This window comes from Bufo bufo, chromosome 6 (assembly GCF_905171765.1).
Source record: "Bufo bufo chromosome 6, aBufBuf1.1, whole genome shotgun sequence".
NCBI lineage: Eukaryota > Metazoa > Chordata > Amphibia > Anura > Bufonidae > Bufo > Bufo bufo.
The window spans coordinates 319253811-319280048 of NC_053394.1; the positions used below are offsets into that span (position 1 = coordinate 319253811).

At 43.6% G+C, this 26238-nt stretch overlaps 1 protein-coding gene across 3 annotated transcripts in view; it reads right to left on the reverse strand.

The window, feature by feature from the left end:
* Window positions 1-2068: 2068 nt before the first annotated feature.
* LOC121003095 overlaps window positions 2069-26238 on the reverse strand; it is a 46473-nt gene continuing 22303 nt past the window's right edge. Inside the window, exons 2-7 of one of the 3 annotated variants that reach the window (XM_040434668.1) lie at window positions 25643-25688; window positions 22815-23014; window positions 10191-10294; window positions 5398-8094; window positions 4541-4749; window positions 2069-4224 (exon numbers count right to left, since the gene is read on the reverse strand). In XM_040434668.1, coding sequence (XP_040290602.1) covers window positions 4155-4224; window positions 4541-4749; window positions 5398-8094; window positions 10191-10294; window positions 22815-22992 — 3258 coding nt within the window. In that variant the 5' untranslated portion in view covers window positions 22993-23014; window positions 25643-25688 and the 3' untranslated portion in view covers window positions 2069-4154. Of the gene's footprint in view, window positions 4225-4540; window positions 4750-5397; window positions 8095-9885; window positions 10116-10190; window positions 10295-22814; window positions 23018-25642; window positions 25689-26238 lie in introns of those variants that run through there. The other 2 variants (XM_040434666.1, XM_040434669.1) reach the window with 2 other exon arrangements.

The window sequence follows — 26238 nt, forward strand, 5'->3', positions numbered from 1 at the left end:
CCCTAATTTACTTAGAATTCTGTATTAAGAATGCTATTATTATCCCTTATAACCATGTTAAATAAAGATCGGCTCCCCATTCCGATCGTCACCTAGCAACCATGCGTGAAAATCTCACCGCATCCGCTTGCGGATGCTTGAGATTTTCACGCAGTCCCATTCACTTCTATGGGGCCTGCATTGCGTGAAAAACGCACAATATAGAGCTTGCTGCGATTTTCACGCAACGCACAAGTGATGCGAGAAAATTACCGCTCATGTGCACAGCCCCATTGAAGTTAATGGGTCCGGAGTCAGTGCAGGTGCAATGCGTTCACCTCACGCATTGCGCCCGTGTGAAAGGGGCCAAATACTGTGGGAATCGGATACTCCTATAGCCAGCCAGTGACCACACATGCCCTCCAGAATTCAGCTGCTGCAGCATCTCACCTCATAAGCTCCTTGCTCGTAAACGGAGGAGGACAGGAAATGGCAGCTATTGATGCCCACCACAGAGGGACAGGTCTTGGGGCTGTGTATTGTGCTACACTGCTGTATTTGGTACTGCCGGGATGGTATTTTCCACTATGGTATTGCTGACCCTACCTGTGTTGCCACGTCTTCTGTCTTTTTGGACCCGCCCACAACATGTGGTCACTTAAAGTTTCCAGTCCGCCCCTGGAAAGTGGCAAACAGAAAGAGCAGGACTGGATCTCTACGGCACATATAAATTGATACCCACAGTGTGTATTGCAATGCTCGGGCTGGAAGCTAGGTAGTCTGGTAGAAAGTAACTGAGATATCGGATGGAGAGGAGAAGGGATTAGTTTGGAGAGGTGGGCTTGGGCGCTTTGAAAGAAGGATAAATGCTCAGCTGTGCCGATATGCTCATTAGCATATCAAAAAGTTCATTTTCTGAATGATCAAAACCCTTCAAAAAGGGACAAAAGGTATGTTTGACCTGATGTACACAGTACCTGCGCTGGAGTTACTTTCATGACAGACTCAATTAATAACCAGTTTATTAACTTTAAAAATAAAATGACTCACATTTACTAGGGTTAATGTGCCAATTTTCATCATCATTTTTGGCACAGACACATTTATTACGTATTTACATCATGCTTACTTGGCTTTTTTTTTTTTTTTCCTGCCCCAGAAGTAATTGTAGTTTTGTGAAGACATAACTTATGACAAATGTATTTTCTGGAGCAAAATAATGCTCTAAACTAAGTTGACTAAGAGTTGGCTTAAAAAGTCAAGTGTCAGGTGCTTCAGGCTAGAGATTACTCACACAGGCATGTACCGCTGTGATCTTGTGACTGCTTTTCACTCTAATTATTAGACTGCATTAGTAAATGTGGGCCATTGTGTTACTTATCTGTACTGGTTTTAAATTGTAGCCTGTATTCTAGCCCAGAGCTGTAATCACAATTCTAATGCGTTAGCACTGGTGTCTTGCAGCGCTGGGGTCCTGGGTTCGAATCCGACCAAGGACAACATCTGCGTGGAGTTTGTATGTTCTCCCCGTGTTTTTCCGTGGGTTTCCTCCGGGTACTCTGGTTTCCTCCCACACTCTAAAGGCATAGGGGACAGTTGGATGCTAATGTATGTAAAGCGCTGCGGAATATAGGAGAGCTATATAAGTGCATAGAATAAATAAAAGTGAAATAATGGTTACCATTACAGCTGCACCTGCCAACAAGTTTGTTGACTGTTTCTAACGGCTTATAATACTGGGACACTTGGTTTTCCTACAGAATACACTTCTCAGAATGCAATTTACAAGAGAGCCAGGAACAAACGTTGGAAGATCTAAAGATTGCAGAATTGTGAATGCAGCTCTGGATTATATTACAGACCGTAATTCCGGATGAGTGCAATTATAAGGGCTTATTCACATCCATGTTGTCCATGCAGATCCATTGAATTCTATATGTGTAATTGTGTATTTAGACATCTGTGTTTTTTAGTGGACTGGTGGCCGACAGGGACCTTGCTCTACTTTGGTCCATTTTGCAGACAGAACATGGATGCTATCCCCGTTGGTCTGCTTTTTACTGATCCATTGCAAAGAGAATTTTATTTATTTTTTTACAAACTTTGCATCAATTCTCTTTGCAATGGATCAGTAAAAAGCAGACCAACGGAGATAGCATCCATGTTCTGTCTGCAAAATGGACTAAAGTGTGGTTTCAATTTCAGCGTACAAGGTTGGGGTTATCTATGAACTCCGTAATGGATTCCGCTACCATGGACCATAAGTTATAGTCCATGGTGGCGGAATACATAACGGAATTATTAGATAACCCGAAACTTGTATGCCGAAATTGAAACCACAAGTTTGCTCAACACTACTGTGGACGCAAAAAACTGATCAACCACAGTAAAAAAAAAAAAAAAAAAAACACACATCCTGAACCTTCGGTGATGCAAAGCATCCAGGTTTTTGCATAAAAAATCTGGATATGGAGATGTGAATTCGGCCTGAGGAATGTAATTTATACAGAAATCGATTTAACTTTTCTATGGAGCTGGTGTATCCTATGTAAGACAATGTTTAACTGCTGTGACTGCTGACAGTCACTAAGAACAAATGTCTAGCCCATTTCAGCTCGTGATGTCTCCACACTTTTACTTGTTTTGCCCTGAAGCTGTAGTTACGTGAAATAAACCTCTGTTAGCATATGTTGCTAAAATAAAACTCAAGTGAGAATTAAAAAAATATATATATATATATATAAAAGTGTGCATTCACTTCATCTTTATCCTCGCACCTCCTCTGCTGGGTCAATCGACTTTAAAGCACAACTCCATATCTATGACATTTGTTTTATGTCATTTAAGTTGCTCTTCAGCTTTTTTGTCGAAAGGCAAAGTGCATGGGCGGACTGGCTATAGACCCTACAGGGAAATTTCCCAGGGGGCCAATGACCAGGGACCACCTGAGCCCTCCTCATGGCCACTGGCCAGGTACTTAATGATCTGATGCTCTGAGCATCAATTAAAGCTAAGAGCATCAAGTAATTATGCATCTGACTGGCAGAAGAAAGTTTCCTCCTGTGTTCAACTGCATCGCCCTGCTCAGGATGGTGGCACGGTTGAATGATGCAGCATGGGCAGCAGTGTTTTCTGCTGCACTGTGGTATTCGGTTTTGCTGGCCCTGCCTTCTGTTAAGATGGGGCTACATTTAGATTTTTTTTTTTCCATGGCCACTTTAAGTTCCCATTGAGCCCCTGGCATCAATTTCTAACCTGATTAAAGCATACAAGGGGTTTTTCACTAATTGATCATTATTTCTGATCAAACTAGTCACAAATCAATTTAGTGTGTGCCTGACCGTGATTAATCTTGATAAAGAATGGGTGGCAGTGCCCATTTTCTGTAGGTTCAGACTACTAAAATCGGGGTTATAGTGCTATTAAACATGAATTAGGGCCACATGTATGGTACCACGTTTACCTCCAACCGCTGTGGTGCACCTTAAAAAGGTTTTCCGAGACTTTTCTACTGATGACTTTTCCTCTGAATCTGGGTCCAACACCTGCGACGCCCGCCGATCAGTTGTTTGAGAAGGCAACGGTGCTTGCAGTAGTGCTGCAGCCCTCTCAGATTACCAAGCACATCGCTGTACATTGTATAGCAACTGTGCTTGGTACTGCAGCTCATCCCCATTAATTTTGATGGGGCTGAACTGCACCTAGGCCATGAACATGACGACACATGGCCTAGGCTAAGCTGTGAAAAGTAAGTACAGATGTAGACTGGCAACAATAGTGGTGTGGCACCCATTACTTGGGCGCAAGCATAAAAAAGCACCCTTACGAAAACCTCACTGATTGCAATAGAGACTGATTCACCCTTGATTATCCAGCTACTGGACCTGATGTTTGGAGTGAATTATGGAAAAATGGAGAATGTAAAAAAATCTGAACATATGTACAAACAATGAATCCTTAGTGATACTGCTCTAGGGCGAGTTTTCTTCTTTTCGGTAAAATTGTGTATAATGAAACCGCAAACAAATCTTCTGTAGACTTCTAGCAATTTGCTGCACAGTTATGTCATTCTATCCAAAGTATGAAGTCAGCAATAACTTCACATTCGTAGATATGAAAGAAAGGAATGTACTGATAGTAGCAATATTCTGCAGTCTCCACAAGTCTAAGTAGTCTTATTCAATGCCATTATGCTTCAGGAGAGCAATAGTAGATTTCATGTATGCCAAATCTGGGTATCCATTCCTGTCAAAAGATACGTAGGTTCAATTCAAGAAGCTCCAGTAGATACAAGCAACCACTCCTAGCACCAATAATCAATCCTAAGTCTTCAGAAAAGTGTATTTCCATTTTCCACCATGCCCAAAATGCAGCCATGAAGCTTGGGCTGCACGCTGCCGGTGACATAAATGCTGCTGCATAGCCTTACATTACCAGCAGGAAGACCCGCCAACAAACTACAGACCTCCATGTATGGTGGCCAATACCTTGTTGATAACTTAGAAAGCATCTTACCTCCCCCGGCTGACAAGGACTTACCAATATCACAGGACATACTTACTTTTGCTTTCCTCCATCCGGGGAGGTTTTATGAGGAATTTTGTACCATGTGACTTTATCTCCTGTTTCAGATGTCCTGATGTGAAATATGAGGCCTTCCTGCAGGGCCCTCTGGAGCAGTGTAAGAAGCTTGTTCCCCTCTCGATTATCTGGCAGGAATGCTTCAAACTTGCCACCTTTGTACTGGCATCCTGGTTTAGGATCTCCAGCCTAAATAAAATATAAAAACAGATGGGTCGGTCATATTATTCTCCAGTTTTGCCCACTCCCTTTACTGCTTTATCAAACCCAGGTACTGTCCACCTTGGTTACACCCATTGGTTATGGACTACAAGTAAACCCTATCCACTCCATTTGCCCTTCTTAATAACCTACCATCTCTATGTATAGTCACTACATCCTGATAAAACTAGTTCCAATATATGATGTGATTTGTCAGGAGTAAAAGACTTTCAGGACTTGATCAGGGTCCGATCCCTCCAATCAGCAGGAGCTACTGGTACTGCAGATCAGTAACAGCCAATGTAACAGTAAAAACAATTAAGAGCCCAATGCACCTGCTGAAACACTGTGGCTACTTCATAATGCTGATTGATGGGGCAGAGTTGTCAGATTCAATAATCGGACTCTGATTGCCTATCCTTTGGCCCCTAGAGAATGACTTTAATAAGAGTTCATGGCCAGCGTTTCATAGATAAGAACACTGAAAGAGCCATGTTGATTTAAGAACAATATGGATTCTATTATAGGGGATGGGTGTCTCCATTATAGTGAATTATGACTACTGACCATTTTCAAAATGATTCCACAAGTAAGGATGTGTATTTGGTAGTGTGGATCAGACTTTCTGTCACTTACCCCTTGGACTCCATCCGGAACGTTATATATTATCTTCAAAGAAGTATCTCGCTCATACCCAGGTAAACGAAGGCTCATTCTTGATTGAGTCATGGAGGCTCTCAAGCTACCTTTGCCTGTTGCTGTATCATTCATAGCAGAGACCTCAGATGTTAGATAACATTTATAACACAGATTCTGACCAGATGATGTTTGAATTGTTTTGCCACTGTTCTTACACTGGACACAAACTGAATCCATTATCTCTGATTCTTGGCCAACTGCAGGAATCCGCAGCTGAGATGAACTGTTCTGATACTGTGCTATGTGACCCTCTGTAGAGATGGCCTGGTCATCATAACGTGCTTCCAAATCAGTCTCATTAGGTGGAGAGAAGTCAATTCCTTGTGTTACGTCGCTGTTATAAAGACCATGATCATAAGCTTTCACTTCTGTCTTCAGATCTTCAAAATATTTTCTTGGAGTAGAAAGATCAGTTTGAGGCACCTCGGATGACAAGCTACTTTTTGGGTCCTCACTAAAATCTTTCTGTTTTTTGGGATGAGGAGACTTTTCACCTAGGAAAGCTGGTACCGGATTGTCAAAAAAGGCTTTGTTTCCATGGTCAATTCCTTGGAATGGCTCTGTTCCAACCAGGGAATATGTCTGATCTGCTAGATATTTTCCAGCTTGATTCTTGTTAATTTGAGACATATATTCACCTCCTAAATTAACAGATAAAGGTCCAAGGTTTGGTTTGCTGAAAAAATTGTCTTCTGAGCTTTGCTTATGCTTCAACTCTGCAATATAATTTTCAGACAGGTTATTGCCAGAGAACTCAAATTTGTCTTTTAGATGTAAAGACTGACCATCATCTGGCATCTTATAATCCCTAGTTGACTTCGTTTTGCGTTCTATGTGCTGACTGTACTCTTCTACAACATGTACCTGAATTTCTTTGGGATATATAAGGACCAGTTTATCTTCCTCTAGCTTAACACATACTTTTTTAGAGCATTTACGGAACAGATTGCACCACTCATCTAGCGCAATGTCGGTTGGACCTTTAACCCCAAGTGTGGTATAGTCAAAGCAAGAGCTGGTTACAATTATGTCCTCTTTCCAACATAATAGCTGAAGCCTTTCCTTTGTTAAAGTCAAAACAGTTTTGTTAGTTGCCTTCAGCTTTAAGGTAATTTTCCCATTTTGCTTCTCCTCCATCAACACAATTGAAGAACACCAACTATCGATGTCAGATTTATAATTTTGTTTAATATAATGCCACAGCAAATCAGTCACAACAACTTCATCTTTGAATATCTGTGCATTGCTGTGTTTCTCAGAAGAGGCATTCTCTGTTGAATAGATACGGGTTAAACTACTGGATCTTCTAAGTTTACCTTCCGGTATTTTAAAGTCCATGGGTGGCGAGTTCACATCTACCAGGCTAGAGTAGGCTAGTTCACTTGATGCTTTAGTAAATGGGACAGATTTGAGTGGACCTGTGGGTTTAGAGGTGCTTCTGCTGTGCCTTATATCTTCTCTGCCAGTTTTTAGGGCTGGGAGTACATCACATCTTTTGAACGATGGCATGGTCTTGCTTTCTGATTTCTCTTCTGCTTGGGAAAGACTAAAATCTTCATTCTTAAGAAGGGCACTTGTAATTTCAGATCTGAGAGATGTCCTGTCATAAGGTGGCTCTCTTTCACGATCTAGTAGCGGACTATTTGATATCAGGTATTTTTCATCTATGTGGGACTTTGTTCCGTATGAGCTATGTGTTGTGGGACCGCTAAATGAGGCAGCTATCCTGCTTCCAACTTTGCTTTCATGCTTGTAATTGGGGGACAAAGAATGGGATACACCTTCTGACATTGTAACTGTCCCACTAACCTTAAGTTGTGTGTCTACATAACTTGATGGCCTGTCAACCTTCAGTTTTAAATCACTGATGTGCTGTTTCCCTTGAGCCACATCAACCCCATTTCCAATAAGGTACAGATATCGGTCATCATCGTGACAAAGAAGCATAGGAAATAGTTTTTGTAAGTCTCGTAACAGTACCCTAAAGTCCTGATCTTCATAAACATCTCTCTTGTCTATCTGCTCCTTCCGAAGAAGTAGCTCTAAGCCTTGATAAAGACCCATGAGCTTGGATCGTGCAGATCTCAAGTCTGCCAGATGGTTTTTACCCACTTTTACAGGCTGAAGATAAATTGTGGTGATTTCTTCTGCACTTTCATCCACTGCTCGAACATGATATCTGTTTAGTATCTCCTGATACTCCAAATTGTGGAATTTTTGTATGTATTTGAAGATATCAGAATCCCACACAAATGGTTCTTGTAGCTGCTCTAAGGACTCAGTCTGCGGAATATATCTTACTTCGTCTGCACTTCCGTAAGGAGGCACAGATCTTTGATGCAAGTGTTGTGGTAGATCTTGAGGCTCAGAATTTTTAAGACGGTCACTCTTGGCTTTCCTTCGCGTATCTGATGAGATTTGCTGTAAGTTTGTATGTCCAACTTCTAATTTACTTAAGATTTCCTGTGCCAAGGTCTGAATCTCTGTATATGGCCCACTTATAGTACACATCATAAATTTTTCATCAAAGTCAAACTTCACAGCCTTACGAGTCTGTTTCAAGTTCTTCAGAAGACTTCTACAGCTTTCTGGGAAATTTTTGTAGTTTACAGTCAACGACAGCTTCTGAAACACCTTAAAATGGAAAATGGCTTTAGTTGGATATGGTATTCTGATATATGCTACAGCGGTTTTCTGCCACTCTATTACCAGGATGCATCTGGTCATATAAGTAAAAATTCCCTTACGAATTAATGAAAGTGGGTATAGAATGCACAAATCACAGCTATGGAAGTAACGGGCTCAAATCTGACTGACATTCCCAGAACTGTAGGGAAGTGTCTTTGTACACGTGCATGCAAATTTAAAAAATGGCTGACTATGGCACAACCTTTTACTAACTTTTTACAGCAGGAAGAGCAGCTCTGAAGCACAAACTCTAGCCATAACAAGTGCAATATTGTGCAGACTTAGAGAAAAGGAACATTTGATTCCCACCACTTTTCATGGGCTTTCATATTTTTCTTGAACCTTTATCGTCTCAGAAGTGACAGCGCAGCTGCATAAACCTGATAAGTGGCACAAACTGCATTCCCTTAATAACAAATATGACATGAGGGGAGCATCCTGTTTCCTGCACGTGTACATCATCCGTATCATAAAGCACACATAGCTCCATCTGCTTTTCTAACAGATCCTGTTTATTTAGGAGATTAGATATGAGAACCCCCCAGAGCCCTCTCTGTACAAATACTATGGCCTAATGAATGATGTACATATATTCAACCTGTATGCCATCTATAGCCCAGTGTTGCTTATGTAGAAATCATTTTTTCTTCTCAAGCCAAACTAGTTCTGCCGAGTTCTTAAAGGGCTTGTCCGACCTCCAAACCAAAATTAAAAAAACAAAAACCACTCACCTCTTGAAAGCAGCTCCATTTCAAAGCTGAAGGTCGTGTCCTCGCTCCTTCCAGTCCCCAGCAAACCAGAAGTGTGACATCCTGTCTGTGGTCTTGTGCACTGATGCAGCCACTCACTGGCCTCAGCAGCATGTAACCGCAGAGGCTCAGTGGTCACATACAATTCGGGGACAAGTCACCACTAAGGCCAGTGAATGGCTGCAGTGGTATATGTGACCGTGTACAGAACATCACATTTCTGGTCCACTACGGACCAGAAACAGAGGGGAGGGGTCCCTTAGCACTAGAACAGAGCTGCTTTCAAGAGGCGAGTGGATTTTTTTTCTTTATTTTACACACATTACCAGCAGTAATAAAATTTTAGTTTGGGGGTCAGACAACCCCTTTAAATATTGATCGTGGGTCATCTGGATGACCAATAACAATGACAATAAAGGTCCAGGACAGAAAAGTTCCAATATGCCTAGTTATACGAGAGCTGGGTGTCAAACCTTATAGGAGACATACTGGATGCCATTTACAGTGGTACTTCTCTCATATAATGTTATGGCATACCATTAGGGTACGACATACCATCATGATCAGTGGTGGTCTGAACTCTGGGACCTGCTGTGAAGGCAACTGCTGAGCAGTTAAAGCGAATGCATAGGAACACCCTTATTGATCAGTAAGTGATTGCATATCCTAACAATATGCCACTGTGAACAGGAACATTTATCCTGCCAGGTGCTGCTCCTGCAAGTGCCGCTCCTGCGGTCCCTCACTCTTAAGAGTTCTATGCATTAATGATTAACAGCCTCTCCCCTCTGCTATGATTGATGGCTGCAGCTTCCGACCAGGAGACCACTACAGCCGTCACTCAGAGGGTAGGGGTTTGGATGCAACTCACTGCAGAGAGCACTTCGGGGCACTCGCTGGAGCAGCACCCAGAGGAGGAAGAAAAGTTTTTATTCATAATGATGCAGATAATAAAAGGCAAGTTTACCAGGCTCTATACCGCCCCTACCTTTCACTGTTAGCAGTTTTTCAGGGTCAAAACTGCTGACAGACTCACTTTAATGTAGTGGAAAACTGTTCTTCAGAGACATCACCACCACCGAGAGGCTTTGTCTGTCATAGCAGTATCCACATAAACGTGGCTAAGCTGCAATTTAAGACGTGGCTCATGAGGATGCATGGTCGTTTCTAAGAAGGAGTGTGTGTGCGTGTGAAGGAAGGGGTGTTCATCATTGTCTAAGCAGAGAAGAGCCATTCCACATCCATTGAGATAATTGGAAATCACTGTAAATGACAGTGTATTGTCTACAGTACCTCCTCTAGCTCCAGCTTGACAGTAACCTCGCTGACCACAAGGTTGTAGATTTTGTCATTGACTTGCAAAATGTGATCTTCAATTCTCAGAACGCGCTGAACCACTGCAGAGACAGAAAGAGGTTGATCAAATGGAGGCATACCAAATAATGCAGTAAAGCCTCATTCACATGTCCGTGCTTAAATCCGTAAAAAGGTGGTCAGTGATGCCTCAGTGAAGATGTTCATGATGGATCCGTGTGTGTTCCGTGTGTCCGTTTTTTTGCTGCCTGTTTGTCATCCATGTTTCACTGACACTGCGCAGCTGAAAAATAATTTTCAAAGCATCTCTTCCGAATAATCCGTGAAACACGGCTCAAACACGGATGGCATCCGTGTTGCACCCGTGGTTTTTCACGGACCCATAGACTATAATGGGAGTGATGGATCCATGAACACAGACAAAATAGAGCATGCATCCGTACTAAAAACACGGACAGTGGTAAAAAAAACGAAATGTGTGAATACACATATTGAGATGAATGAGTACGTGTGCGGTCTGTGGAGAACACGGACGTGTGAATGAGGCTTAAAGCTGGAAACATACGTGCAGGTGTTGTGGCATTTTTTAGAGTCAAGAAAAAGTGGATATGGCAAGAAAGAGATGCAAACATATTTCTCATTCCTGTTTAATTCACTTCCAGCATTTGTTTAAAAAAAAAGCTGCAGCAAAACTGCATGTGTGATTCCAGCCTAAGGCCTCATGCACACGACCGTCATTTGGGTCCGCATCCGAGCAGCCGTTTTGGTGGCTCGGATGTGGACCCATTCACTTTAATGGGGCCGCAAAAGATGCGGACAGCACTCTGTGTGCTGTCCGCATTCGTGGCTCCGTTCCGCGGCCCCGTTAAAAAAAATATAACCTGTCCTATTCTTGACCGCGCTTTGCGGACAAGAATAGGCATTTATATTGTCGGCGCCCGTTCCGTTCCGCAAATTGTGGAAGGCAACACGGGCGGCTTCCGTTTTTTGCGGATCCGCGGTTCGCAGAGCGCAAAAAAACGGCACGGCCGTGTGCATGAGGCCTTACAGTATTAAATCACTGCTTCCATATGAGGGAAAGAATACATAGCAATCCATTATACAGAATGTGTCAAGAAATTCGTATATGTATCAAATTACTTCCAAGACTATGACCACACATGTGCTGACCGATTAATAGCACACCATATGGACAACGAGAGTACCCACACACAATAATAGTGCTCCTCTTAAAGGGCTTGCCTCACTTGAGTAAATGACATTTATCATGTAGAAAAAGTTAATACAAGGCACTTACTAATGTATTGTGATAGTCCATGTTGCTTCCTTTGCTGTCTGGATTCATTTTTCCATCACAATATACACTGTTCATATCCAGGGGTTATGACCACTCTGTAATCCAACAGCGGTGGTCGTGCTTCTACAATATAGGTAAAGCACCAGCCTCTCTGGTGGTCAGGACCGTGACAGCTCACATGCACAGCAGCTCCCGTCCCAGCCACCCCGTATCTGCTCTGTAGCAGTGGCCACGAAAAAAAAAATGTATTAACTTTTTCTACATGATAATTTGCTGAAGTGAGACAGCCCCTTTAATGTCCTGCACAATAGCAATGCCCTTTTTTGTCCCGACTTAGTAATAGTGTCCCCTTTGTGCCCACTATACAACAATGCAGCTTTGACTGCAATGAAGCCTCCTGTCTGCCCCAATTCAGTAATGATGACCCCTCTTTGTGCTCCTCACATAGTAAAAATGCCTGCTTTTGGACCCCCTAGAGAGTAATGTTGCCCAGTTTGTACCCTTCTATCTGACAGAAAACAGCAATATCAACTCCCATTGTGTCCCCACACAATAAAAATACCCTTATAGATAATGCAATCTAGTGATGTCATCATGTCATCTAAATACAGTAATTCTAGCATTTTATAGGCCACATGTCTAAACCAGTCCGTGGCCTGTGAGAGAGAAAATGGCAAAAAGCCTTGGACTCTGCTTTGCCATATGTTTCAACTGTATCCAGGTCCTGCCGAGTCTGCCCTCCATACCCGGCCCTATTCTATGCCACAGATCACCTCTGCTGATTATGTCATTCTCTAATATACATGTGTGCAGTAAAAGACTGCTTACTGTAATATACTGCACAGGAGGAATAAGGAGTAGATGGAGATAGCAGTGGTCTGGAGCCCAAGTGGTAGAAGGTGCTGTTTCCAAACAGGTAGTCAACCCATCTGTTGTTTCAGGGTATCCCAACTAAACTGCTTCCAACCTATTCATATAGGAATGCAAAAAAATGCTTAGGGTCCAAACCCCATTCCTGCATGCAGCTTGGGTCCTTAACTCCTTAAAGGGCTTCTGTCACCCTACTAAAGTCAGTAATTATTATTTTTGGCTACTTAAATTGCTTATACTGCGATATATCAATATATAGGGCTCTTACTCATTTTCGTTCAGTAGTTTCATCAAAAAAAGGACTTTTATAATATGTAAATTACCTCTCTACCAGCAAGTAGGGCGGCTACTTGCTGGTAGCAGCCGCATCCTCCTTTCATAAAGACGCCCCCTCCGCATGTTGATTGACAGGGCCAGCGAACTTGCTCGTCCTCTGACTGGCTCTGTCTGCAATTCAAATCCCTGTCTTCATTCGGCGCAGGCGCTCTGGGAGAAGGAGCCTCGCCTCCTCAGCACTCTCTCAGTGCACCTGCGCCGATGACGTCTTCCCTTTCGGTGACGTCATCGGCGCAGGCGCACTGAGGGAGTGCTGAGGAGGCGAGGCTCCTTCTCTCAGAGCGCCTTCGCCGAATGAAGACAGGCACGGGATTTGAAATGCTGACAGGGCCAGCCGGAGGAGGAGAGAGATCGATGGCCCTGTCAATCAACATGAGGAGAGGGCGTCTTTATGAAAGGAGGATGCGGCTGCTACCAGCAACTAACCGCCCTACTTGCTGGTAGAGAGATAATTTACATATTATAAAAGTCAGTTTTTTGATGAAAAATTTGCTAATTTCCAAGTTTCAATTTCTCTACTTCTATAATACATAGTATATACCTACACAAATAGTTATTACTTTACATTCCCTATATGTCTACTTCATGTTCGGATCATTTTGGGAATGACATTTTATTTTTTGGGGATGTTACAAGGCTTAGAAGTTTAGAAGCAAATTTTGAAATTTTTCAGAAATGTAAAAAAAACTACTTTTTAAGGACCAGTTCAGGTCTGAAGTCACTTTGTGAGGCTTACATAATAGAAACCACCCAAAAATGACCCTATTCTAGAAACTACACCCCTCAAGGTATTCAAAACTGATTTTACAAACTTTGTTAACCCTTTAGATGTTCCACAAGAATTAATGGAAAATAGAGATAAAATTTCAAAATTTCACTTTTGTGGCAGATTTTCCATTTTAATAATTTTTTTCCAGTTACAAAGCAAGGGTTAACAGCCAAACAAAACTCAATATTTATGGCTCTGATTCTGTAGTTTACAGAAACACCCCATATGTGGTTGTAAACTGCTGTACGGGCACACGGCAGGGCGCAGAAGGAAAGAGATGCCATACGGTTTTTGGAAGGCAGATTTTGCTGGACTGTTTTTTTGACATCATGTGCTATTTAAAGCACCCCTGATGCACCCCTAGAGTAGAAACTCCAAAAAAGTGACCCCATTTTAAAAACTACACCCCTCAAATTATTCAAAACTGATTTTACAAACTTTGTTAACCCTTTAGGTATTCCACAAGAATTAATAGAAAATAGAGATACAATTTCAAAATGTCACTGTTTTGGCAGAAATTCCATTTTAATAAATTTTTCCAGAATGCCATACGGTTTTTGGAAGGCAGATTTTGCTAGACTGTTTTTTTGACACCATGTCCCATTTGAAGCCCACCCCTAGAGTAGAAATTTCAAAAAAGTGACCCCATTTTAGAAACCACGGGATAGGGTGGCAGTTTTGTTGGTACTATTTTAGGGTACATATGATTTTTGGTTCCTCTATATTACACTTTTTGTGAGGCAAGGTAACAAAAAATAGCTGTTTTGGCACTGTTTCTTTTTTTTGTTATTTACAACAATCATCTGACAGGTTAGATCATGTGGTATTTTTATAGAGCAGGTTGCCACGGACGCGACACTACCAAATATGACAACTTTTTTTGTTGTTTGTTTCAGTTTTACATAACAAAGCATTTTTTATTTTTTTTATGATTCTTTAGTGTCTCCACATTCTGAAATCCATAGTTTTATTTATTTTTTGGGCGACTGTCTTGTGTAGGGGCTAATTTTTTTCGGGATGAGATGACGATTTGATTGGCACTATTTTGGGGTGCGTATGACTTTTTGATCGCTTGCTATTACACTTTTTGTGATGTAAGGTGACAAAAAATAGCTTTTTTTACACCGTTTTTATTTTTACTTTTTTACGGTGTTCATCTGAGGGGTTAGGTCATGTGATATTTTTATAGAGCAGGTTATTACAGACGCGGTTATACCTAATATGTATACTTTTTAAAATTTACTTAAGTTTTACACAATAACAGCTTTTTTAAAACCAAAAAAATGATGTTTTAGTGTCTCCATGTTCTGAGCCATATTTTTTTTTTTTTTTTTGAGCGATTGTCTTAGGTAGGGGCTCATTTTTTGCGGGATGCGGTGACGCCTTTTTGATAGCTTGCTGTTGTACTTTTAGTGATGTAAGGTGACAAAAAAATGGTTTACTTAGCACAGATTTAATTTTTTATCGTGTTCATCTGAGGGGTTAAGTCATGTGATATTTCTATAGAGCCGGTCGATACGGACACGGCGATACCGAATATGTCTCCCTATTTTTTATTTACTTTATTTGGGGGAAATTACGTTGTTGTTTTTTTTACTTGAAACTTTTAATTTTTGGGGGGGGAAACTTTATTTTTTCAACTTTTTTTCACCTTATTTTTTGTCCCACTTTGGGACTTCAACTTTTGGGGGTCTGATCCCCTTTAACCACCTCAGCCCCTATAGCTTAAACACCCTGAAAGACCAGGCCACTTTTTACACTTCTGACCTACACTACTTTCACTGTTTATTGCTCGGTCATGCAACTTACCACCCAAATGAATTTTACCTCCTTTTCTTCTCACTAATAGAGCTTTCATTTGGTGGTATTTCATTGCTGCTGACATTTTTACTTTTTTTGTTATTAATCGAAATTTTACGATTTTTTTGCAAAAAAATGACATTTTTCACTTTCAGTTGTAAAATTTTGCAAAAAAAACGACATCCATATATCAATTTTGCTCTAAATTTACTGTTATACATGTCTTTGATAAAAAAAAAATGTTTGGGTAAAAAAAAAATTGTTTGGGTAAAAGTTATAGCGTTTACAAACTATGGTACAAAAATGTGAATTTCCGCTTTTTGAAGCAGCTCTGACTTTCTGAGCACCTGTCATGTTTCCTGAGGTTCTACAATGGCCAGACAGTACAAACACACCACAAATGACCCCATTTCGGAAAGTAGACACCCTAAGGTATTCGCTGATGAGCATAGTGAGTTCATAGAACTTTTTATTTTTTGTCACAAGTTAGCGGAAAATGATGATTTTTTTTTTTTTTCTTACAAAGTCTCATATTCCACTAACTTGTGACAAAAAATAAAAACTTCCATGAACTCACTATGCCCATCAGCGAATACCTTGGGGTGTCTTCTTTCCAAAATGGGGTCACTTGTGGGGTAGTTATACTGCCCTGGCATTCTAGGGGCCCAAATGTGTGGGGTGTCTTCTTTCCAAAATGGGGTCACTTGTGGGGTAGTTATACTGCCCTGGCATTCTAGGGGCCCAAATGTGTGGTAAGGAGTTTGAAATCAAATTCTGTAATAAATGGCCGGTGAAATCCGAAAGGTGCTCTTTGGAATGTGGGCCCCTTTGCCCACCTAGGCTGCAAAAAAGTGTCACACATGTGGTATCTCCGTATTCAGGAGAAGTTGGGGAATGTGTTTTGGGGTGTCATTTTACATATACCCATGCTGGGTGAGATAAATATCTTGGTCAAATGCCAACTTTGTATAAAAAAAATGGGAAAAGTTGTCTTTTGCCAAGATATTTCTCTCACCCAGCATGGGTATATGTAAAATGACACCCCAAAACACATTCCCCAACTTCTCCTGAATACGGAGATACCACATGTGTGACACTTTTTTGCAGCCTAGGTGGGCAAAGGGGCCCATATTCCAAATAGCACCTTTCGGATTTCACTGGTCATTTTTTACAGAATTTGATTTCAAACTCCTTACCACACATTTGGGCCCCTAGAATGCCAGGGCAGTATAACTACCCCACAAGTGACCCCATTTTGGAAAGAAGACACCCCAAGGTATTCGCTGATGGGCATAGTGAGTTCATGGAAGTTTTTATTTTTTGTCACAAGTTAGTGGAATATGAGACTTTGTAAGAAAAAAAAAAAAAATCATCATTTTCCACTAACTTGTGACAAAAAATAAAAAATTCTAGGAACTCGCCATGCCCCTCACGGAATACCTTGGGGTGTCTTCTTTCCAAAATGGGGTCACTTGTGGGGTAGTTATACTACCCTGGCATTCTAGGGGCCCAAATGTGTGGTAAGTAGGTAAATGACCTGTGAAATCCGAAAGGTGCTCTTTGGAATGTGGGCCCCTTTGCCCACCTAGGCTGCAAAAAAGTGTCACACATGTGGTATCTCCGTATTCAGGAGAAGTTGGGGAATGTGTTTTGGGGTGTCATTTTACATATACCCATGCTGGGTGAGAGAAATATCTTGGCAAAAGACAACTTTTCCCATTTTTTTTATACAAAGTTGGCATTTGACCAAGATATTTCTCTCACCCAGCATGGGTATATGTAAAATGACACCCCAAAACACATTCCCCAACTTCTCCTGAATACGGAGATACCACATGTGTGACACTTTTTTGCAGCCTAGGTGGGCAAAGGGGCCCAAATTCCTTTTAGGAGGGCATTTTTAGACATTTGGATACCAGACTTCTTCTCACGCTTTGGGGCCCCTAAAATGCCAGGGCAGTATAAATACCCCACATGTGACCCCATTTTGGAAAGAAGACACCCCAAGGTATTCAATGAGGGGCATGGCGAGTTCATAGAAAAAAATATTTTTTGGCACAAGTTAGCGGAAATTGATTTTTTTGATTTTTTTCTCACAAAGTCTCCCTTTCCGCTAACTTGGGACAAAAATTTCAATCTTTCATGGACTCAATAAGCCCCTCAGAAAATACCTTGGGGTGTCTTCTTTCCAAAATGGGGTCATTTGTGGGGTGTTTGTACTGCCCTGGCATTTGAGGGTCTCCGAAATCATTACATGCATTAGGAGTTTCTGCTATTCTCCTTATATTGAGCATACGGGTAATGAGATTTTTTTTTTCCGTTCAGCCTCTGGGCTGAAAGAAAAAAATGAATGGCACAGATTTCTTCATTCGCATCGATCAATGTGGATGAAAAAATCTCTGCCAAAAAAAGAAAAAGGAGGGGAAAGGCATCTGCCAGGACATAGGAGCTCCGCCCAACATCCATACCCACTTAGCTCGTATGCCCTGGCAAACCAGATTTCTCCATTCACATCAATCGATGTGGATGAATAAATCCTTGCCGGGATTTTTTTTTTTATATATACAAAGTGTTTGCCAAAGTATATGAACACCGCCACCTCCTCAGCTCATATGCCTCGGCAAACGTATCTTTTACTGCAGAGGAGAAATCTCGTCTTGCAGCGCCGCATACACCGACTTGCGTGTAATCTGACAGCAGCGCAATGCTTCTGTCAGAATGCACATCAGTGCTGCAGCTAGTCGATCGGTTGGTCCACCTGGAAGGTAAAAAAAACAAAACAAAAAAGAAAAAACCAGGCCGCAACGCAATAAATTTATTAACTTTTGAACCAAACATATAAACTTTTTTTAAACTTTTTTAACTGAACGTTAACTTTTTTACTTACCGGTAATTTTTTTTTTGTTTAGTTTTTTTTTTACCTTTTATAGAACAAACCTCTCCTTCCCCATGGGACAATGTGCAAAGCGCAAATCGCCCAAAGATGTGGCGAAGTACGTTATGCACTTTATCCCAGGTGAAAGGAGAGGTTTGCAGCAGCTGTGAGTAAAAGGGCCCTAATAGCCCTGTGTGTCTGTCCTGTGAGATGCAATCCCTATGCTAAGTGTACCTGGGTGTGGTACTTCCGGAAACACTCTCCTAAGCATAGGGCAGGGTGGTCAGGACAGTCAGGACAGAAATAGCGAATGTCACGCCTTATTCCACTCCTGCTACAGACACGACATCTTTTTCGGGGGGACGGTTGGGTTGAGGTACCAGGAACGACACTGTCGCTCGTGTAGACGGCTAACTACACTGGTGGATGGGGCCACGGAACCTTCTGGATACAGGAGGTTCTCGATGATCTCTTCCTGGAATTTGAGGAAGGATCCTGTTCTCCCAGCCTTACTGTAGAGAATAAAACTATTGTACAGAGCCAATTGAATTAAATATACAGACACCTTCTTATACCAGCGTCTGGTGCGTCGGGAAACTAAATACGGAGACAACATCTGGTCATTGAAGTCCACCCCTCCCATGAGCAAATTATAGTCGTGGACTGAGAGGGGCTTTTCAATGACACGGGTTGCTCGCTCAATTTGTATTGTCGTGTCTGCGTGAATGGAGGAGAGCATGTAAACGTCACGCTTGTCTCTCCATTTCACCGCGAGCAGTTCTTCGTTACACAAGGCAGCCCTCTCCCCCCTTGCAAGACGGGTGGTAACGAGCCGTTGGGGGAAGCCCACGCGAATAGTTCGCGCGGTGCCACAGGCGCAAATCCGTTCTAGAAACAAATGCCTAAAGAGGGCCACACTTGTGTAGAAATTGTCCACATAAAGATGGTACCCCTTGCCAAATAAGGGTGACACCAAGTTCCAGACTGTCTTCCCACTGCTCCCCAGGTAGTCAGGGCAACCGACCGGCTCCAGGGTCTGATCTTTTCCCTCATAGATCCGAAATTTGTGGGTATAGCCTGTGGCCCTTTCACAGAGCTTATACAATTTGACCCCATACCGGACACGCTTGCTTGGGATGTATTGTTTGAAGCCAAGGCGCCCGGTAAAATGTATTAGGGACTCGTCTACGCAGATGTTTTGCTCGGGGGTATACAAATCTGCAAATTTCTGGTTGAAGTGGTCTATGAGGGGCCGAATTTTGTGGAGCCGGTCAAAAGCTGGGTGGCCTCTGGGACGGGAGGTGGTGTTGTCGCTAAAATGCAGGAAACGGAGGATGGCCTCAAATCGTGCCCTGGACATAGCAGCAGAGAACATGGGCATGTGATGAATCGGGTTCGTGGACCAATATGACCGCAATTCATGCTTTTTAGTTAGACCCATGTTGAGGAGAAGGCCCAGAAAAATTTTAATTTCAGAAACTTGGACTGGTTTCCACCGGAAAGGCTGGGCATAATAGCTTCCTGGGTTGGCGGATATAAATTGTGTGGCATACCGGTTTGTCTCTGCCACGACTAAGTCCAAGAGCTCCGCAGTCAAGAACAGCTCAAAAAATCCCAGGGCCGAACCGATATGAGCCGTCTCAACCCGAACTCCAGACTGGGCGGTGAAAGGGGGAACTACAGGTGCGGCTGAAGTTGGGGGCTGCCAATCAGGATTTGCCAGCACCTCAGGGATTCTAGGGGCTCTACGGGCCTGTCTGTGCGGTGGCTGCGACGGGGTAACTATTGCACGTGCCACCGTACCAGCTTCAACTGCCCTTCTGGTGCTCGCCACGTCACCATGTTGTATGGCAGTGCTGGTACTAGGTCCAGGGAGGGCTGCGCTGCTGGTGTATGCCTCACCACGTGATCCGGCAGCGACAGCCCCACTCTGCTGCTCTTGAAGCGGATCCTGCATAACCTGTGGTCTAGCGACACGGGGCCGGGTACGCCTGGTTCTATCAGGGACCTCCACCTCCTCGTCCGAACTTTGGATCAGAGAGCCACTGCTTTCTACAGGTTCATATTCTGACCCGCTAGATTCGTCAGATGAGGGTTCCCATTCCTCATCCGACTGGGTCAGAATCCTGTAGGCCTCTTCAGAAGAATACCCCCTGTTTGACATTTTGGACTACTAAATTTAGGGGTATTCCCTGAGACTACCCAAGAAAAAAAGCAAACCTGTCTTACAAAGGGGAGGCTAGCGAAGTACCGGAGGCCGCTGCGGTTGATAAAAAATATCAAAACTGATTTTTTTATCGCTGCAGTGCTTGTACAGTGAATGTGCAGTGATCAAAAAAAAATAATTTTTTGTCACTGCGGTGGAGCGGGCGTGGGTGAACGCACGTGTGGGCGACCGATCAGGCCTGATCGGGCAAACACTGCATTTTGGGTGGAGGGCGAACTAAAGTGACACTAATACAATTATAGATCTGACCGTGATCAGTTTTGATCACTTACAGATACTATAAAAGTACAAATGCTGATTAGCGATACGCTAATCAGCGAATCAGTGACTGCGGTGGGCTGGGCGCTAACCGATCGCTAACTACCTAACCAAGGGGCCTAAACTATCCTAAAACCTAACAGCCAATACTAGTGAAAAAAAAAAAGTGACAGTTTACACTGATCACTTTTTGTCTTTCACTAGTGATTGACAGGGGCGATCAAAGGGGTGATTGTGGTGCAGGGGGGTGATCTGGGGCTAAGGTGTAGTGTTGGTGCTACTCACTGTGAAGTCTGCTCCTCTGCTGGATCCAACCGACGAAAAGGACCAGCAGAGGAGCAGACAAGCCATATAACAGATCATATTTACTAATATGATCTGTTATATGGCTTGTGATTCGTTTTTTTGAAAATCGCCAGCCTGCCAGCCAATGATCGTTGCTGGCAGGCTGGTGACTAAATTGTTCTTTAACTTTTGCCGGCCCGTGATGCGCATGCGCGGGCCGGCTTTGAGCGAAATCTCGCGTCTCGCGAGATGACGCGTATATGCGTGACTCTGCGCAGCGCTGCCGCCTCCGGAACGCGATCCTGCGTTAGGCGGTCCGGAGGCGGTTAAAATGCATTCCAATAATTCTGTATTGGAATGCATTGGCTGTATGAGTAATACAGTGTGTACAGCTTCCTGCCTGCGAGATCCAGGGGGCTGGATCTCACAGGCTCTTCACCGGAAGGCATCGCGCTGCCTTCCATGCCATCGGGTCCCCATTACAGCAGCACGGGGACCCGATGGCACCGCCGATCTCCGCCGGAACGACCCGTAAACGCCGCAAACCGCAGGTCTGAATTGACCGATACGGGGGAGTCACAGGACCCACCCCCGCGCATTGTCCCAGCGTGCCTGCTGATTGATTTCAGCAGGCACCAAGTTCCGATCACCGCCCGCCGCGCGGCGGTGATAGGAACTACACATGACGTACCGGTACGTCATGTGTCCTTAAGTACCAGGACATCATGACGTACCGGTATGTCATATGTCTCTAAGAGGTTAAAGGCTATGAACACCTTTGGGGGCATTTTTTTTTTTATTGCATTGTACTCATTTTGAGCTCAAAAATTTTTTTTTCATTGGTCTTTATTACAAATATGGAGTCCTTTTTTCTGTACAGAGCAGAGATGCTCTAATAGAGGGATCAGAATTTTCTCTCAGCTCCATCAGCCAGCTAATATGACGGACTCCTTGTCTCTGTTCTCTGACATTATAAACACTCATTATACATTATAGCTCAGTTATTATCTTAATGATAGGAATGTGGCTTAAATACGTTTTTATGATCGCTTAGTAAATTAGAGATAAGGGCTATTAGATGACAAGTAAAAGTAATAAGTAGATTCACAAAGCTAGACAAACAGTTAACCCTTTGTGACAGAATGGCTCAATATTTTTAATAAAGACCAATTGAAAAAATGATTTTTAGCCCAAAATGAGTAAAATTCATTCATAAAAAAAAAAAAAATTGCCTCCAAAGGTGTACCTGCCCCTTCACTGTGACTGACAGCGCTTATGCAGAGAGTTCGGCAAAGCCAGCCGAACTGTCAGTCACAGCGAATGGGCAGGGAAGGGGGCGTGGTCATCTTGACTGGAAGCAAGGAGGCCGCTGCCCCCTTGACTTCAAGCATGTCTAGAGAAGCACACCGGCAGGGGATAAAAATGTTTTCTGAGCTTTAGCCGCATCGGCCTTCCGGAAGAAAACAATCGTCAGAAACACGCTGCTGGCTACTCTCAGGTACTGCTGGCGGCTTGGGATGGTTTTTGGAGGTGATAGGTTTCCTTTAAGCCATGGGTAGAGGGCAACATCTGTGCTGTAACCATAGTGAGAATGGATCATGCACCAGAAGATACTACTATCTTGCAGCTTCTCCATCATTGAATTATGTATCAATTTAAGTGAATGGGAAAAGTCCCTACTGTGGTGCCTATTCACTTCCACTGGAATGAAACTGTCATGATTCTCACCAAAATAGCAACCTTGGCTGGACTCCGTAAAGCTCTCAGTTAGAGCCAAATAAATTGACCAACATTTGTATCACTCCATAACTTTCTACCCCAGCTTGTAGAAAATTATCTATACAGAACCCGCCCACTGCCATGTCCATCCTGGGTTTGTCTCTTACCTTCATCATCTTCAAACGTAACAATGGCATAAGTTGGATTTCCCTGTATAATGTCGATGCTTTCCAGCTCTCCTCCCCCATTTCTGCTCCTCAGGAAATGTATGGTGAGTTTATCCTTTGCACGTCCAGCTGGGATGTCAGTCGGAATTCCATCTACTCTCAGCCTTTTCCTTTCCATTGCTCCCAGGTCTTTCAGGAAGCTGCTAACAAAAATACAGACTGGAATGACACAGACAATTACGCTATTTTTGGAGACTACAATCCTGTCTCTCAGAGTAGAGAGACAGGATTGTAGGTCACTCCCTGGATGCCCAGTGAGCTTTTTAACCGTTAATCAAACTGCATAAATCAATAGTTCAGGCGAATATAAGAAAAATTGTAATATATCTTATCAAAGAAAAATTCCTCTTTCTCCACTGAACAGACAATTCATCTCCGCCTCCTGGACTGAAGTTACATACTGCCCACAGAAGTCTATGGAGTGCAGAGAAAGAGGTGTGAATAGCAAAGGGAGAGACAACCAGAGAGACATGTTTCACCTCAGGGCTGGATTCACATCTACACTGCTAGACTGCTGTGTATGTCTTCCATGATGCTGCTGCTTCTAGGGCTGTGCTACAGATACAGAGGGGCGCCGGTTCCTCAGGACATCACGTCATCAATATCAGATCAGCGGGGGTGCAACTCCGGGCACCCCCGACAATCAGCTGTTTGAAGAGAGGGCGGTGCTCAAGCACTGCATTCTCTTCGTTGTTTACTTGCTCCGTCGACATTGTAGCGGCGAGAAGGTGTAATTACAACTCCTTAATCCCATTCACTTGAATGGCATAGAGTGTAACCACAACTGCTCCTTCCCATTTAAGTGAATGGGATGGCAGAGCTGTAATTATACTGCTCGTCGCTGCAGCAATGCCAACGGCAATCAGGTAAACGGTAAAGAGAATGCAATGGGTTCTCTTCAAACAGCTGAACAGTGGGGGTGCCGGGAGTCGGACCCCCGCCGATCTGATATCAATGACCTATCTTGAGGATAGGTCAGCAATATAGGAAACTGGACACCCCCTTTAAGGCTGGGCCTGCATTGATTCTGGCCAAGACATACTATTTTTTTAGCAGACATGTGAAAAGCAGTGACAGGTCTTCTTTAACTATAAAGTCACATGCTGCTAGGGATCGACCGATATTGATTTTTTTAGAGCAGATACCAATACCAATAACCTGTGAACTTTCAGGCCAATAGCTTATACCGATATTCTGTGCATTTTCATTTTGGAAAAAAAAATATTCTGTTACGGCGTTCGCCACATAGAGGAGTTTAAAAAAAAAAAAATTTCATAGTTTGGACTTTTTGGACAGGACAATATGTGATATGTTTATTTATTTATTGTTTATATATTTTATATGTCAAATTGGGAAAGGGGCCAAGGCCTTTTCGCTGTTTACCGCAGACCCAGTGACGTCACGACTAGTATCACTGGCCTGGGCGCGGCTAAGCTCCATTCAAGTGAACAGAGCTTAGCCCCGCCCAGGCCAGTTGATACTAGTCGTGATGTCACTGGGCCTGCGGTAAACAGCGAGAAGGCCGCGGCGCTACTGCCAGCGCCGCTGTCCTCTCAAACAGCTGATCAGCAGGGGTCCCAGGTGTCGGACCCCCGCCGATCAGATGCTGATGATCTATCCAGAGGAAAAAAACTGCAGAACCCCTTTAATATTTTGGTGGTTTTTTTTTTACTTTTTATTTAATAACTATTTCCCCTCTTAGGGGCTAGAACCTGGGATCTTTTAATCCCTTGTCCTATTCACCCTAATAGATCTCTATTAGGGTGAATAGGATCTAACAGTCTCCCTGCTGCCCTGTGCATACTGCACACATCAGCACGGAGCTTACCATGGCAGCCAGGGCTTCAGTAGCGTCCTGGCTTCCATGGTAACCGATCAGAGCCCCAGGATTACACTGCTGGGGCTCCGATCAGAAGCTGCCACTGCCACCAATGGAGAGAAGGGGAGGGGACCCTGTGGCCACTGCCACCAATGATTTTTATACTGAGGGGGGGGGGGGGGGGGCAGCGCCACCAATGGTTTTAATACTGGGGGGTGGGGGAAGGGCACACTGCGCCGCCAATGTTGCTAATACTGGGGAGGGCACACTGCGCCACCAATGATAATTAACGTTTAATACAGGAGGCGGGTGTGTCGGCGCAGAATCATATAGCCGGCACCCTGCCTCTGAGCTGCGATCAGCGGCAGCAGTTAACCCCTCAGGTGCGGCACCTGACGGGTTAACTGCCGCGGATCGCAGCTTCCTGTCATACAGGCTGGGCACCGCCTCCTGTATTTGTATTAGACGTTAATTATCATTGGTGGCGCAGTGTGCCAGCCCCTCCTCCTCCCGTCTCTCCTCATTGGCAGCGCGGCACAGGGGGAGGGAGAGAGTTACTCCTTCCCTGTGCTGCTGAGGGAACATGAGCGCGCTGACAGCAGTTTTTCTTAGAACTCTTGAGGTAGACTGTTCCTTTTACTCCTCCTAGAAATATATGAATAAAAAGACGGTGAAGTGTCAAAGGGGGCCTGTCCCTACGATGTGCCGCTGGCAGCACTGATTGGATAGTGCCAGACACACCCCTGACTGGTAACACCCAGTTGTCAATATAGTGATAAATGTCTAGGAGGAATAAAAGAGGAACGATACACTGCAGAGTTTAAGAAAAGATGCCCCAGGATTATTATTTCATAGGGAATACAAACTAAAACAGGCAGGTCAGGAGAGGTGTATTCAACAGATCACTGCAGTCCTTCATTCTTCTATTATAGTAAACAGGTGTACTTACCTGCAACTGAGGTGACACTGCTCAGCATGGAAACAGCCTCCTTCCCCTGCAGAGACAAATGGGTTAATTTACTGAGTGCATCTTACAATGTGTAATCCTCCCCAATACACTGAATTTGGGGGTACACCGTGTTTCAACAAGAGAGGCCGTGCTGAGGACGTGGGGGGGATATTTGGGGAGCCGGAGAAGAAAGGAGTAAGCAATATTAGGTTCCTGCGCACGCTTTATGAAGTGGCAGTGCGAGACTGGTAAACACAACACAGCCTCACCATGGCAGCAAAGTGTGGGGCGAGGAGACCGGGACGCCGTACCAGCAGATAAAATCTAATGGCAGGGAACGACTAAACAGGATCTATTCAGGATTGGAGCGTTATTACCTATTCATGCATGGACCCCCCCCCGCTTAACATGGCAATTAAAATTAGGACACGTGCCAACAAATTTATTTCATCGCATGGACTGCCAAGGAACAAATGCAATTCCTACTACGTTTCCAGGAGACACAATACAGAGATCTAAGACCCACCACCTAACCAATACTGATACCGTGTCATACATGAGGATATCGCGCTGTGCATAGAGCACGCACATGGACG